This window comes from Thalassophryne amazonica, chromosome 19 (assembly GCF_902500255.1).
Source record: "Thalassophryne amazonica chromosome 19, fThaAma1.1, whole genome shotgun sequence".
Taxonomy (NCBI): Eukaryota; Metazoa; Chordata; class Actinopteri; order Batrachoidiformes; family Batrachoididae; genus Thalassophryne; species Thalassophryne amazonica.
Window position 1 is genome coordinate 72,119,703 of NC_047121.1, and position 17,586 is coordinate 72,137,288.

The 17,586-nt window shown below is 40.9% G+C and overlaps 1 protein-coding gene across 1 annotated transcript in view; it reads right to left on the reverse strand.

Moving 5' to 3' along the window:
• The window catches only part of LOC117531956 (sorting nexin-14-like), a 62,927-nt gene that overhangs the window by 7,512 nt on the left and 37,829 nt on the right, over positions 1–17,586 (reverse strand). The window contains exons 21-22 of the mRNA XM_034195143.1: positions 15,673–15,768; positions 825–916 (exon numbers count right to left, since the gene is read on the reverse strand). Coding sequence (XP_034051034.1) covers positions 825–916; positions 15,673–15,768 — 188 coding nt within the window. The remainder of the gene's footprint in view (positions 1–824; positions 917–15,672; positions 15,769–17,586) is intronic.

Here is a 17,586-nt window from a genome sequence, read left to right on the forward strand (position 1 = left end):
TACTGTAGCTTTATTGGAGTAATCTCCACAGTCAGTACTGTTAAGTACTTTCATTTCATGTGCACTGACCTCAGCAGCCACCTGTGGCACTGATTCTATTCTGAAGAGGGAAGTACTGTGTAAAGCAGCTCTCGAACCTGGATGAACTTGCCGCCGAGTTTTCCCAAGTTACAAATCGTCAAGGTTTGCAAATGGCCCAGGGAGGCTCGTCACGCTGGTTGGCGTGGCCAATCCCAAATTGTGAAAGGTCATTTCAATTCTGTCAGGTTTTAAATGGATTCCAAATTTTTGGGAGCTTGATTTGTCTCCTGGCCTCCAGGGCGCCTGGTTGGCACAGCATGGTTAACCTGAGAAATTGAGAGTTGACGAGGAGTTCGCCTGGAGTTATAGAGAGCAGCACCTGGCCTGCACCAGGTTGTTCCGACATGAGCGAAGGCAGGGAGAGTCTGAGCAAGCTCTAGGAAAGAAAAAAGGCTTTCCGACTTTTGCCAAGTGATGTGCTTGCTCAAGAGGACTCCGTGCCAAACAGTCAAATCACCTGAGGTGCCACGAGTTGTAAGTCGGCCCATTCGTGTCAAACTGACAGGTATGAGAGTAGCTTTACTGTCACTCCATGACCTCCCTCTGTGCAAGATTATGCCCCAACTGCGAGGAGTGATGAGGTTAAAGGTTTGCTGGCAAACCATCAACTGACACACTTTTCATAAATAAACATTCTCAGGCATTTAAGCTGAATGAAATAGACTTTAAGCATCAAGGTCACACTATCAATGGAAATCAACTCAAATACACAAAATACTTGTAGCTGGTTCTCTTCCTCGTACCTGTTTGTTGAGAACTGGTTGTTGCAGCCCATCAAAGAGGAGGAGTACTCCTTCATACTTAGCCTCTTCTCCAATGCATTTCCCCAATAGGTCTACATAATGAGCACATGAATATGCTGTCAACACGTTCTCACAAATGTGTATCTTTTTTGAGTAAAACATTCTGCAGGATGCTGCTATTCAGCACGTAGTACATATCGTTCAATACTAGATCTCCACACAAAGAATGCAAACTTTAGTATTATCGTATTTTCCGGACTATATGTTGCACCCGAGTATTAGTTGCATCTCTCCAAAAATGCATCAAAGAGGAAAAAAAACAAACAAACTATATACAAGTTGCATAGGTCTATTTGTTGAAATGTGGTACTATTGCTTCATGCACCAAGAAGCAAAATTTATTTATTTGGTATATTATTTATTTATAATGCAAACACACCATTAGCAAGCAGAAGCTAACAAGCTAATTAATGCTATTGTACGAGGCATAAAGAACACAAGAGTACAGCTTCTAGTTGCATGTTTATCTCATATTAATTAAATGTTTTAAAACTTTTATAACTTTTTTAAACCATACAGTTAGCCTTGCCTTGAGCAAGGTAGTGGCTAAGCAATTAAATGTGCTCGTTTCCAGTGCGGAAAGTTTACGGTTCAAGACCACACATGCCCATTCTCCATGTAATGTGAAGCTGCATCAGAAGGGCATTTGGAGTGAAATTTGTGCCAAATCAACATTCAGATTCACCTGGGATCTGCTGTGGCAACAAGGGAGAAGCTGAATGGCCTGACTTAAGATAGTTAGCCCTACCATAGTTGCTGTTCTGGCTGCCCCACGCAGTCCAAACAGGTGGAGTGCTGAGTAATATGAAGATTATATTCCCTGTCTTTATTAAAGAGCATGGTCTTTCACTTTGAGAGCATGATTTATTACCGTATTAGTATAAGGCAGAGGTGGGAAGGAAGTCACTGTCAAGTCATTCTCAAGTCATCAGTCTGCAAGTCCGAAGTCAGCTTGCAAATAATTGGTGGTCATTATGACTTGAGACTTAACGATTCATGACTTGAGTGACTTTGTCTCACCTCTGGTATAAAGTGTTTTTTTTTTTTGTTTTTTTTTACTGGAATGAGAGGTCCTGCAACTTATAGTCCAGTGCAACTTGTATACAAAAAAACAAAAAAAACAAAAAACAAAACATGATTCCATACATTTTCATGACAGTGGAAATAAGAAACTCCACATTAAGATGACTTTTTTGTTTTAAATAAATGAGGGCATGCATTTAAAAACAGAGACAAGTTACACTTAAATCGTGACAGCATCACTACTTTGAGCTTTTCCTCATGTCTTTGCTGATCGGGCACGAGAGATTAAACACAATTAGCAGCCATGCTCATTTGGAGCAAATATGAATAAATATCTTCACCAAACAGCAAAATGACCTGCCGACAGACACTAAAAACGGACTAATTGGACATCTGTTTATGCACACTGCTACCAGAGATGTTTTGCAATAACAAAATAGCCTCACAATACCGCAGTGAGAGCCTCACTGCGGTATTGTATCACTTCCTGTTCCGGAGCACAGCTGTGTTTTTCTGTATCTGTTAGCTGTTTAATCTGCGCAGTTAGATTGATCTAGTTATCTAGATTACGATTTGTTTCACAGTGTAATCTTCACGTGCCTTAACTAAAGCACTCCTTCTGCTGAATCACCTCTAAATTATTTACACATTATTCACTTTGCGTGTTTTTAGGAATCCGCTAGCTTAGCGCAGCTACTAGCTCTTAGCCGGTTTAGCATGGCGGCTTCTCCTGTCTCTCCCGCACTTTTCTGCTCTGGGTGTGAAATGTTTAGTTATTCCTCGGCCTCCTTTAGCAGTAATGGTACTTGTAATAAGTGTAGCTTATTCGTAGCTTTGGAGGCCAGGCTGGGCGAATTGGAGACTCGGCTCCGCACCGTAGAAAATTCTACAGCTAGCCAGGCCCCTGTAGTCGGTGCGGACCAAGGTAGCTTAGCCGCCGTTAGTTACCCCCTGGCAGATCCCAAGCAGCCGGGAAAGCAGGCTGACTGGGTGACTGTGAGGAGGAAGCGTAGTTCTAAACAGAAGCCCAGTGTACACCGCCAACCCGTTCACATTTCTAACCGTTTTTCCCCACTCGGCGACACACCCGCCGAGGATCAAACTCTGGTTATTGGCGACTCTGTTTTGAGAAATGTGAAGTTAGCGACACCAGCAACTATAGTCAATTGTCTTCCGGGGGCCAGAGCAGGCGACATTGAAGGAAAATTGAAACTGCTGGCTAAGGCTAAGCGTAAATTTGGTAAGACTGTAATTCACGTCGGCAGTAATGACACCCGGTTACGCCAATCGGAGGTCACTAAAATTAACATTGAATCGGTGTGTAACTTTGCAAAAACAATGTCGGACTCTGTAGTTTTCTCTGGGCCCCTCCCCAATCGGACCGGGAGTGACATGTTTAGCCGCATGTTCTCCCTGAATTGCTGGCTGTCTGAGTGGTGTCCAAAAAATGAGGTGGGCTTCATAGATAATTGGCAAAGCTTCTGGGGAAAACCTGGTCTTGTTAGGAGAGACGGCATCCATCCCACTTTGGATGGAGCAGCTCTCATTTCTAGAAATCTGGCCAATTTTCTTAAATCCTCCAAAGCGTGACTATCCAGGGTTGGGACCAGGAAGCAGAGTTGTAGTCTTACACACCTCTCTGCAGCTTCTCTCCCCCTGCCATCCCCTCATTACCCCATCCCCGTAGAGACGGTGCCTGCTCCCAGACCACCAATAACCAGCAAAAATCTATTTAAGCATAAAAATTCAAAAAGAAAAAATAATATAGCACCTTCAACTGCACCACAGACTAAAACAGTTAAATGTGGTCTATTAAACATTAGGCCTCTCTCTTCTAAGTCCCTGTTGGTAAATTATATAATAATTGATCAACATATTGATTTATTCTGCCTAACAGAAACCTGGTTACAGCAGGATGAATATGTTAGTTTAAATGAGTCAACACCCCCGAGTCACACTAACTGTCAGAATGCTCGTAGCACGGGCCGGGGTGGAGGATTAGCAGCAATCTTCCATTCCAGCTTATTAATTAATCCAAAACCCAGACAGAGCTTTAATTCATTTGAAGGCTTGTCTCTTAGTCTTGTCCATCCAAATTGGAAGTCCCAAAAACCAGTTTTATTTGTTATTATCTATCGTCCACCTGGTCGTTACTGTGAGTTTCTCTGTGAATTTTCAGACCTTTTGTCTGACTTAGTGCTTAGCTCAGATAAGATAATTATAGTGGGCGATTTTAACATCCACACAGATGCTGAGAATGACAGCCTCAACACTGCATTTAATCTATTATTAGACTCTATTGGCTTTGCTCAAAATGTAAATGAGTCCACCCACCACTTTAATCATATCTTAGATCTTGTTCTGACTTATGGTATGGAAATTGAAGACTTAACAGTATTCCCTGAAAACTCCCTTCTGTCTGATCATTTCTTAATAACATTTACATTTACTCTGATGGACTACCCAGCAGTGGGGAATAAGTTTCATTACACTAGAAGTCTTTCAGAACGCGCTGTAACTAGGTTTAAGGATATGATTCCTTCTTTATGTTCTCTAATGCCATATAACACCACAGTGCAGAGTAGCTACCTAAACTCTGTAAGTGAGATAGAGTATCTCGTCAATAGTTTTACATCCTTATTGAAGACAACTTTGGATGCTGTAGCTCCTCTGAAAAAGAGAGCTTTAAATCAGAAGTGCCTGACTCCGTGGTATAACTCACAAACTCGTAGCTTAAAGCAGATAACCCGTAAGTTGGAGAGGAAATGGCGTCTCACTAATTTAGAAGATCTTCACTTAGCCTGGAAAAAGAGTCTGTTGCTCTATAAAAAAGCCCTCCGTAAAGCTAGGACATCTTTCTACTCATCACTAATTGAAGAAAATAAGAACAACCCCAGGTTTCTTTTCAGCACTGTAGCCAGGCTGACAAAGAGTCAGAGCTCTATTGAGCTGAGTATTCCATTAACTTTAACTAGTAATGACTTCATGACTTTCTTTGCTAACAAAATTTTAACTATTAGAGAAAAAATTACTCATAACCATCCCAAAGATGTATCGTTATCTTTGGCTGCTTTCAGTGATGCCGGTATTTGGTTAGACTCTTTCTCTCCGATTGTTCTGAGTTATTTTCATTAGTTACTTCATCCAAACCATCAACATGTTTATTAGACCCCATTCCTACCAGGCTGCTCAAGGAAGCCCTACCATTATTTAATGCTTCGATCTTAAATATGATCAATCTATCTTTGTTAGTTGGCTATGTACCACAGGCTTTTAAGGTGGCAGTAATTAAACCATTACTTAAAAAGCCATCACTTGACCCAGCTATCTTAGCTAATTATAGGCCAATCTCCAACCTTCCTTTTCTCTCAAACATTCTTGAAAGGGTAGTTGTAAAACAGCTAACTGATCATCTGCAGAGGAATGGTCTATTTGAAGAGTTTCAGTCAGGTTTTAGAATTCATCATAGTACAGAAACAGCATTAGTGAAGGTTACAAATGATCTTCTTATGGCCCCGGACAGTGGACTCATCTCTGTGCTTGTTCTGTTAGACCTCAGTGCTGCTTTTGATACTGTTGACCATAAAATTTTATTACAGAGATTAGAGCATGCCATAGGTATTAAAGGCACTGCGCTGCGGTGGTTTGAATCATATTTGTCTAATAGATTACAATTTGTTCATGTAAATGGGGAATCTTCTTCACAGACTAAAGTTAATTATGGAGTTCCACAAGGTTCTGTGCTAGGACCAATTATATTCACTTTATACATGCTTCCCTTAGGCAGTATTATTAGACGGTATTGTTTAAATTTTCATTGTTACGCAGATGATACCCAGCTTTATCTATCCATGAAGCCAGAGGACACACACCAATTAGCTAAACTGCAGGATTGTCTTACAGACATAAAGACATGGATGACCTCTAATTTCCTGCTTTTAAACTCAGATAAAACTGAAGTTATTGTACTTGGCCCCACAAATCTTAGAAACATGGTGTCTAATCAGATCCTTACTCTGGATGGCATTACCCTGACCTCTAGTAATACTGTGAGAAATCTTGGAGTCATTTTTGATCAGGATATGTCATTCAAAGCGCATATTAAACAAATATGTAGGACTGCTTTTTTGCATTTACGCAATATCTCTAAAATTAGAAAGGTCTTGTCTCAGAGTGATGCTGAAAAACTAATTCATGCATTTATTTCCTCTAGGCTGGACTATTGTAATTCATTATTATCAGGTTGTCCTAAAAGTTCCCTAAAAAGCCTTCAGTTAATTCAAAATGCTGCAGCTAGAGTACTAACGGGGACTAGAAGGAGAGAGCATATCTCACCCATATTGGCCTCTCTTCATTGGCTTCCTGTTAACTCTAGAATAGAATTTAAAATTCTTCTTCTTACTTATAAGGTTTTGAATAATCAAGTCCCATCTTATCTTAGGGACCTCGTAGTACCATATCACCCCAATAGAGCGCTTCGCTCTCAGACTGCAGGCTTACTTGTAGTTCCTAGGGTTTGTAAGAGTAGAATGGGAGGCAGAGCCTTCAGCTTTCAGGCTCCTCTCCTGTGGAACCAGCTCCCAATTCAGATCAGGGAGACAGACACCCTCTCTACTTTTAAGATTAGGCTTAAAACTTTCCTTTTTGCTAAAGCTTATAGTTAGGGCTGGATCAGGTGACCCTGAACCATCCCTTAGTTATGCTGCTATAGACGTAGACTGCTGGGGGGTTCCCACGATGCACTGTTTCTTTCTCTTTTGCTCTGTATGCACCACTCTGCATTTAATCATTAGTGATCGATCTCTGCTCCCCTCCACAGCATGTCTTTTTCCTGGTTCTCTCCCTCAGCCCCAACCAGTCCCAGCAGAAGACTGCCCCTCCCTGAGCCTGGTTCTGCTGGAGGTTTCTTCCTGTTAAAAGGGAGTTTTCCTTCCCACTGTAGCCAAGTGCTTGCTCACAGGGGGTCGTTTTGACCGTTGGGGTTTTGCATAATTATTGTATGGCCTTGCCTTACAATATAAAGCGCCTTGGGGCAACTGTTTGTTGTGATTTGGCGCTATATAAAAAAAAATTGAATTGAACAATAACCGGTAAATGTCACTGTGAACTGGGTTTGCACTGGACTCACCTTTCTGCTGGATCACTCTCATTCACATTGGGAAATGTTTCACATGTGAGGATTGCCACATCCAACCCAGAATATTCCCAACAGTAGAGTTGGCACTGTGTTAATGGGCTCAAATTGTCCAATCCCAGTGTGATAATCCACCATCAATTATTAAATGACAAACCAGAATATTCCCAAATAGCAAACGCCACACTGTGTACAGAGACTCATAAAATCCAGTGTTTCGTCCAGTCACTAACCAGTCTTGTCCCAAAGGCTATCTTCTACTAATTCTTCTAAAGAAGTAGTACAAATAAGAAACAGTAGCAGTAGCAGCAGCGTGTTAGATAATATCTGTGCTAATTCTTTATTTTATGTTAGCTATCAAGTATTTGTGTTATTTGTTTGGAAGTTCTGAGAAATATAAGTTAAGTTTTACTTCATCATATGCCCACGTTTCAGACACAGGGAGAGCTCCCCCTGTTGGTGAGATCCAGTAATATTAGAAATGTGAGACTAAACCACACCCATTGTTAACACCCACATCGTATAAAAGTGTTGTACAAGTTACTTCGTGTGCCTTCACTAGATGGACACTGTCTGTGAGGGACACAGGCCTGGTTTCTAACGTGACCTTTAATAAACTCAAAATGACAAATATAGTCGTTTGGTTTTTGATAAGGGGCAGAATCTTGCATAAAAGAGCCAGGGGGAAATAACAGGTGGTAGGGACAGGACAGCAATGGCCCGCCTGACGAAGACAGTCTGGGACAACACCATGCTCAAGACCAACACCAAGATGAGGGTGTATCAGGCATGCGTGCTGAGCATTCTTCTCTACGGTAGTAAAGCGTGGACACACTACTCCCGCCAGGAACGCAGGAACCCCTTCCACATGTGCAACCTCAGAAGACTGCTCGGCATCACCCGGCAGAACTGCATCACCAACTACGATGTCCTGGCCAAGGCAGTGATGCCCAACATGTTTGCCATGCTGACCAAGAGAACTCTGCGTTGGCTCGGACATGTCAGGCACATGGAGGACGGCCGCATCCCAAAGGATGTACTGTGCAGCGAGCTGGACACAAGCTGCAGAGCAAGAGGACGATGTTCAAAGACATCTGCAAATGCAACCTGAGGGCAGGTGGCTTCAACCCTGTGGGCTGCACCAGCTGGTGGTCCATCACCAGAGCCATCATTAGGGAAGCCGAACAGAGGAGAGGAGAGAGGCCCAGTGGAGGGAGAGGAAGCTCTGCTGACAGCAGAGAATCCAGCCAGCACAGACTACCACAGACACCCAACCAACGGATTACACCTACAGCAACTGTAGCAGACTGTGCCGGTACCACATCACCAGGTGCAGCAACTCAACAACCTGATGGATAACCTCCGGTGCAGAAACCATGATCTTATGGGGTCAACGGAGCCAAGTGCAAAGCAGGAGTGGCAGCCAAGTGGTTAGTGCACTGGGTTTCAGTGCCAAAGGTTGCGAATTCAAACCCCACCCCTGCCACATTTCCCCATGTAACGTGGAGTTGCATCAGGAAGGGCTAGGGATGGGTATCGAGAACTGGTTCCTTTTGGGTATCATTAAGAAATGATTCAATCCACCAACATCAATAACCTTTTTGCTTAACGATTCCCTTATCGGTCCTTCAGAATGGTCTTTGTTTTTGGGGGTGTTTGTCAGGAAAATGATCATTTCTCTACATTGATTACAGACCCTGCAGTGGGTCTGTAATCAATGTTTCTGCAGCGTGGCTTTGCTTTGAACCTTGAACCAATCAAAGCAGTGATTCACAGATCGAAGCAGTACTTCGATATATTGCTTCGTTGATTCATTCCTTTATTTCGCTTTATCTTAATTTTCCCCCACCAAAACCCTAAAGAGTATGTCTGTGAGTACTTGTAATATTTACCTTTTCTATGTCAAACCGACCTGTTATGGTCTTCTGAAACAGTTGATAGATGTATTTTATAACTTAAAAACAGGACCGATGCTAACGGGTTAGCATGTCTATGGCATTTTCAATGTTAAAGTTAGCATTAAGCTGTTGCAGCTGTCAGCACATTTGTGTGCATTTGTTTTCTGTATAATAATTAATGGCTCAGCATTTGTTGTCGTAAAAGAGTCAAATGTATTACAAATTGTAATTTTTTTTAAATTTATTTTTGTTTATATATTAATAATAATAATAGCAACAGCAACAATGCTACAATACAATTTTAGAGAAAGAGACAAAAAGAACCTGATTAAAAACACAATGGAAAAGATAAAACCAACTAACAATGAACATGAATAAATATAGAAATAAATAAGTGTTTCCTGTGAACACCTAGTGACTCTCACACCTCCACTTCATCCCTGTTTTATTTAAGTTTAATGATATTTGTTTCGGTCAAACCATATTTTCAGTGTGTTAATTTCTTCAGTGATTTCCTCCAGAACTATCTGCCAAACTAGAAAACTGCTGCATCCTAGTAAGAGCAGAATACTACTGGAATGAATTTGAATAAGTTGTATTTTTTTTTCTCACTAAATGGATGCTGCACTCACTCCAGTTTATTGTCTGGAATAGTCCCAGATTGCATTTCAGAGCTTCTAGAATTCAAACATTTTCGTGCGGGTGGTGTTGGGGGGTAATTTGGGGTTTCAGCTTTTTTTGTTTTTCACCACTTTCATCCCTGAATATGTCAATCGTGAGTCACTTTTGTGCAGATTAAAGTTACTAAGTGTTGCGAGAAAGAAACGAGAATCACCCTCCGTTCTGTTCACACAGCTCCAAACGCTGCGCGGCTCTCTGACAAGTGAAGATAGAACGATAGAATCCAGTCAGAATTAATAAATTCAAAGTGAAACAATTCATGTCAAAATGTCTGAAAGGAAATGATTTTGACAAAAACTACAGATTTTATTTATGTCCAGAGATCAAGGATCCAGTGACCAATTTCATGTTTAGTTACATTAAGACTCAATAAAATACACAGAAAACCTGTAAAGCCTACTTTTAGTACAAAATTCACAAGAGGTATCGATAAGGGAATTGATAAGAAATCGGATCGATAAGCGGAATTGATAATGGCATCGATATCGCTAAAATATTATCAATACCCATCCCTAGGAAGGCCATCTTAAAAAATACAGAAATAAAACCTGCAACTTACAGTCAGGAATATACGGTAAATGACACAATATCAGCTGGAAGCTTTGAAAGAATACCTGGAATGTCACATCAGCACAAAGACACTGGGGCTCCACAAAAAGGATCACGGCATGTACCGTACAGCAGTGTTCAGAATAATAGTAGTGCTATGTGACTAAAAAGATTAATCCAGGTTTTGAATATATTTCTTATTGTTACCTGGGAAACAAGGTACCAGTAGATTCAGTAGATTCTCACAAATCCAACAAGACCAAGCATTCATGATATGCACACTCTTAAAGTGGATATGACACCTAAAAAATTAGGTAAAACTGATATAAATATCAAAATATACATACAGTATAGTAAGTTGAAAGTGGTTTTAATTATTATCACTGAGAAATAAAGTTTGTATAGTTTCTCAAAAGTGTGTTTCTTGGAAAGCGTGCTGGTAGCGGTCCATCAGCGGTCATGTGATGCCGTGACGTCACAGTGTGTAGAGTCCCGTCTGTCTGTTCGATTAACAACAGTAACAGATAGACCTCAGCATGAACAGTGACAAGATCAAGAACTTTTCTGACTCCTCTTCAAGTGTGGATTATTTCTGACACGGATCCTGAGGAGCAGTGATTAGACCCTACAGATTGGAGCCGTATCTTTCGGACGAACATTCAAACAGGAGCATTCTGGCAGCGAAAATAACAGTGTTTATGGCGGAGCCAAAGCAGAGGCAAGAGACGTGCCAATTCCAATGGATTTTGAAAGGCTGCAGAATATGGAATGGTAAGGGAGGCTTTGATTTTTGTTGCTGTTTATAACACTTTAATTACTGTATAGCATTTTCGATTCAAGCGTCTGTTTACTGCCTTTGTTATTGTTCCGGAGCTGCGATAGTGTAGCTATTATTTGTTGACCACCGTCATTACCTTCGGGTTTTTGCCGTTTTCGAGTGCCGGGGATTGCATTCATCCATGTTTAGTTACGTTATTTTCACGAAAGAATGGGAAATAAATGGCGAAAGTTTCGAAAAAGACCGCCGAAAACAACACTGAACATGCCGCCGCCGAGTTTACATGCCGCCGCCGCCGAGTTTACTACGCAAGTTCCTTTACCATTTCAAGATTATTGTGAACATATTATTTGGGATTGACATTTTATGTGTTCCTGTGAGCGGTGCAAGAACATGGAGACGGTAGAGGAAAGTGTCTGCTGCCGGGAGCAAATGCGTGTGTGCGAGCGGAGCGAGCGGCAGCCGGACATTTCGTGCATCACACAACACCGCGGCTTTCAATCAATCTGCCTGGACTTGAAAAGGCTAAAACCTTTTGCCCTTGTGTTTGTGCAACATGCTGTGACACACTGATCAGGCATATCGACAAAGAAGTCCCTGAGAGCTGTGTTTAATCAAAGTTTCTGCGGCTAAAAAAGTGTAAACAACGGCCGCCAGGCGCGCGAGCCGATACGGTCTACGCGTAGTGACGTATTTCAGGTTTGGTGCTCAGCGGGAAGCTGGTCACGGGGCGTGCACATTTTTCAGTGGTGGGACACTCAAATGTTGTATATAACGGGAGAATCGCGTCCATTTTCCCAAAACGCTTAGGTTGACCGAATTATATAACCTTTGTTACATGTAATAAGACGATGTTGTCTTTGTCATATCCACTTTTGGCTATGAAACTGGGCTATTAGTAAAAAAAAAAGTAGAAAAGGGGGTGTTCACAATAATAGTAGTGTGACATTCAGTCAGTGAGTTTGTCAGTTTTGTGGAACAAACAGGTGTGAATCAGGTGTCCCCTATTTAAGGATGAAGCCAGCACCTGTTGAACATGCTTTTCTCTTTGAAAGCCTGAGGAAAATGGGATGTTCAAGACATTGTTCAGAAGAACAGTGTAGTTTGATTAAAAAGTTGATTGGAGAGGGGAAAATTATACACAGGTGCAAGAAATGATAGGCTGTTCATCTACAATGATCTCCAATGCTTTAAAATGGACAAAAAAAAACAGAGACGCGTGGAAGAAAACGGAAAACCACCATCAAAATGGATAGAAGAATAACCAAAATGGCAAAGGCTCACCCATTGATCAGCTCCAGGATGATCAAAGACAGTCTGGAGTTACCTGTAAGTGCTGTGACAGTTAGAAGACGCCTGTGTGAAGCTAATTTATTTGCAAGAATCCCCCGCAAAGAAAAAAAAAGAAGCAGTTTGAACATAATAGTTTTGAGTTTGTAGCGTCAACAGCAGATGCTACTATTATTGTGAACACCCCCTTTTCTACTTTTTTTTTTTTTACTAATAGCCCAATTTCATAGCCTTAAGAGTGTGCATATCATGAATGCTTGGTCTTGTTGGATTTGTGACAATCTACTGAATCTACTGGTACCTTGTTTCTCATGTAACAATAAGAAATATACTCAAAACCTAGATTAATCTTTTTAGTCACATAGCACTACTATTATTCTGAACACTACTGTATATGTATGTAGACCTTTACCGAACAAATATGTTTTTTAATGGTGTAATTAAGTCAGTTGCTTTATTTCAAATAAGGTTAAGGACATCAAACCTCTGCTGTAGGCAAAATGAAGCAATGCTTCATAAGAATTTGACTCTGTTCTATAAGCGAAGTGAAATGAAGCAATGCTTCATAAGAGTCAGATTCAACTAATATACTCTTTAGATATCGATCAGGTTTTGCTTAAACAGACAAGTGATGGAGAGAAATCATAAGTTGACAGAAATCTCCCATGTGTGCGGCCCTGTTATGTTACATGTACAAGTGATGTCACTGTAAAAAGCCCTCCGTAAAGCTAGGACATCTTACTATTTATCACTAATTGAAGAAAATAAGAACTCCTCCAGGTTTCTTTTCAGCACTGTAGCCAGGCTGACAAAGAGTCAGAGCTCTATTGAGCCGAGGATTCCTTTAACTAGTAATGACTTCATGACTTTCTTTGCTAATAAAATTTTAACTATTAGAGAAACAATTACTCATAACCATCCCAAAGACATATCGTTATCTTTGGCTGCTTTCAGTGATGCTGGTATTTGGTTAGACTCTTTCTCTCCGATTGTTCTGAGTTATTTTCATTAGTTACTTCCTCCAAACCATCACCATGTCTATTTGACCCCATTCCTACCAGGCTGCTCAAGGAAGCCCTACCATTATTTAATGCTTCGATCTTAAATATGATCAATCTATCTTTATTAGTTGGCTATGTACCACAGGCTTTTAAGGTGGCAGTAATTAAACCATTACTTAAAAAGCCATCACTTCACCCAGCTGTCTTAGCTAATTATAGGCCAATCTCCAACCTTCCTTTTCTCTCAAAAAGTCTTGAAAGGGTAGTTGTAAAACAGCTAACTGATCATCTGCAGAGGAATGGTCTATTTGAAGAGTTTCAGTCAGGTTTTAGAATTCATCATAGTACAGAAACAGCATTAGTGAAGGTTACAAATGATCTTCTTATGGCCTCAGACAGTGGACTCATCTCTGTGCTTGTTCTGTTAGACCTCAGTGCAGCTTTTGATACTGTTGACCATAAAATTTTATTACAGAGATTAGAGCATGCCATAGGTATTAAAGGCACTGCGCTGCAGTGGTTTGAATCATATTTATCTAATAGATTACAATTTGTTCATGTAAATGGGTAATCTTCTTCACAGACTAAGGTTAATTATGGAGTTCCACAAGGTTCTGTGCTAGGCTTAGGCAGTATTATTAGAAAGCATTGCTTAAATTTTCATTGTTACGCAGATGATACCCAGCTTTATCTATCCATGAAGCCAGAGGACACACACCAATTAGCTAAACTGCAGGATTGTCTTACAGACACAAAGACATGGATGACCTCTAATTTCCTGCTTTTAAACTCAGATAAAACTGAAGTTATTGTACTTGGCCCCACAAATCTTAGAAACATGGTGTCTAACCAGATCCTTACTCTGGATGGCATTACCCTGACCTCTAGTAATACTGTGAGAAATCTTGGAGTCATTTTTGATCAGGATATGTCATTCAATGCGCATATTAAACAAATATGTAGGACTGCTTTTTTGCATTTGTGCAATATCTCTAAAATTAGAAAGGTCTTGTCTCAGAGTGATGCTGAAAAACTAATTCATGCATTTATTTCTTCTAGGCTGGACTATTGTAATTCATTATTATCAGGTTGTCCTAAAAGTTCCCTGAAAAGCCTTCAGTTAATTCAAAATGCTGCAGCTAGAGTACTGACGGGGACTAGAAGGAGAGAGCATATCTCACCCATATTGGCCTCTCTTCATTGGCTTCCTGTTAATTCTAGAATAGAATTAAAAATTCTTCTTACTTATAAGGTTTTGAATAATCAGGTCCCATCTTATCTTAGGGACCTCATAGTACCATATCACCCCAATAGAGCGCTTCGCTCTCAGACTGCAGGCTTACTTGTAGTTCCTAGGGTTTGTAAGAGTAGAATGGGAGGCAGAGCCTTCAGCTTTCAGGCTCCTCTCCTGTGGAACCAGCTCCCAATTCAGATCAGGGAGACAGACACCCTCTCTACTTTTAAGATTAGGCTTAAAACTTTCCTTTTTGCTAAAGCTTATAGTTAGGGCTGGATCAGGTGACCCTGAACCATCCCTTAGTTATGCTGCTATAGACGTAGACTGCTGGGGGGTTCCCATGATGCACTGGTTTCTTTCTCTTTTTGCTCTGTATGCACCACTCTGCATTTAATCATTAGTGATCGATCTCTGCTCCCCTCCACAGCATGTCTTTTTCCTGGTTCTCTCCCTCAGCCCCAACCAGTCCCAGCAGAAGACTGCCCCTCCCTGAGCCTGGTTCTGCTGGAGGTTTCTTCCTGTTAAAAGGGAGTTTTTCCTTCCCACTGTAGCCAAGTGCTTGCTCACAGGGGGTCGTTTTGACCGTTGGGGTTTTACATAATTATTGTATGGCCTTGCCTTACAATATAAAGCGCCTTGGGGCAACTGTTTGTTGTGATTTGGCGCTATATAAAAAAAATTGATTTGATTAGACTGTCAATGCAGGTAGACGTGTCAATTAATTCTTCTTCTTGTGTTTAATGGCAATTGGTAAATAACTGACTGGTGCATTACTGCCACCACTGGACTGGAGTGTGGAACAGGAAGAAAATTCTGACCAGATTCACATTCTACATTAAACCGTCAACTTTAGTTTAAACTGATCTAAAACATAGTATTCCATACTGCTTTCTGCTATTTTGAGCTGTGCCTTGGGGCGACTATGTTGTGATTTGGTGCCATATAAATAAATTCAGTTTCATTTAATTATTTTAATTCCGGTTGTAATGGTGGTACTTGGAAAACCAAATATTTTCTAAGGTGGTACTCACTGTAAGAAGACTGAGAACCACTGCCACATGACACATCACAAGTCATGACAAAATATAAGATGCAGGACCAGCCAAACAAATTAAAAAATACATAAATAAAACCTGCAACTTACAGTCCGGAATATAAGGTAAATGACAATATCAGCTGGAAGCTTTGAAAGAATACCTGGAATGTAGCTCATCATCTCGTCAAATGTCTTCTTTGCCCTCTTCTGTTTGTCAAGGGCTGAGCGAGGTTGACTGCTCTCACAGAAGACAGTGTCTGGCAAAGAAACACACACATACACCGCCTCATTTTACAAGCATGTCTCACATGCAGTGCATCTGGAAAGTATTCACAGTGCTTCACTTTTTCCACATTTTCCCACGTTACAGCATTATTCCGAAATGGAGTAAATTATTATTTTTTTCTCTCAAAATTCTACTCACAACACCCCATAACGACAACATGAAAACAATTGTTTGCAAATTTATTAAAACTAAGAACTTACACATACATAAGTATTCACACCCTTTGCTCAATACTTTGTTGATGCTCCTTTGGCAGCAATTCCAGCCTCAAGTCTTCTTGAATATGATGCCACAAGCTTGGTGCACCTATCTTTGAGCAGTTTGGTTCATTCCTCTTTGCAGCACCTCTCAAGATCCATCAGGTTGGATGTGGAGCGTCAGTGCACAGCCACTTTCAGATCTCTCCAGAGATGTTCAGTCAGATTCAGGTCTGGACTCTGGCTGGGCCACTCAAGGACATTCACAGAGTTGTCCTGAAGCCACTTCTTTTGATATCTTGGCTGTGTGCTTAGGGTCACTGTCCTGCTGGAAGATGAATCGTTGCCTCAGTCCGAGGTCAGGAGCGCTGTGGAGCAGGTTTTTATCCAGGATGTCTCTGTACATTGCTGCATTCATCTTTCCCTCAATCCTGACTAGTCTCCCAGTTCCTGCCGCTGAAAAACATCCCCACAGCATGATGCTGCCACCACCATGCTTCACTGTAGGGATGGTGCCTGGTTTCCTTCAAACATGACGCCTGACATTCGCACCAAAGAGTTCAATCTGTCTCATCAAAGCAGAGAATTAAATTTATCCATTTTGGAATAAGGCTGTAACATAAAGTGTGGAAAAAGTTAAGCGCTGTGAATACTTTCTGGTTGCACCGTGTCTCTTTGGGACTCCATGCTCTTATTCAAACACATGAATGGCGCCATAAGACTAGACCAAGTGTTCCGGCACCCCATCATTTTAGCAATTAGCATATATCTATATGTCATCATATCTTGTGCCAAAATATTTATACAAATGCTGATGCCAAGATTCACCAACCCTAAAATATAAATCAGCACATCTTCCCCTCAGGAGGTATCTATGTTGTAAATATCAAGTGTCAAGCATGCATTGTTAATGAGCTACTGTGTTCACAAACTCATTTCATCATCATTAACATGCAAATTTATGTACCAACCTGATCTATGTTAATCACCTTATCTACTCCCCCAAATGGTACCTATGGCTTACATATTGCCTTTCGTGTATTTTTAATGACTTATTGCAGTTGTTCCCAACCCTGTTCCTCAGGGACCACAGTTGGGAACAACCTACACATTTTTCATCTCTCCCTGCTCTGCTGAAAACTGGTCAGTTTTTACAGGTAGCTGATATCTACTGATTGGCAGAGTGCACCGGTTTGTAAATACAAACACTAAACTCTCACCACATTGTCTACTGTCCAGTATTAAGTGTCTACCATGTATTCTTGATTAGTTATCACATTAATAAGAAAGTATTCACACAATTTGATAGATGCAATCATACACTCAACAAAAATATAAACGCAACACTTTTGGTTTTGCTCCCATTTTATATGAGATGAACTGAAAGATCTAAAACTTTTTCCACATACACAATATCACCATTTCCCTCAAATATTGTTCACAAACCAGTCTAAATCTGTGATAGTGAGCACTTCTCCTTTGCTGAGATAATCCATCCCACCTCACAGGTGTGCCATATCAAGATGCTGATTAGACACCATGATTAGTGCACAGGTGTGCCTTAGACTGCCCACAATAAAAGGCCACTTTGA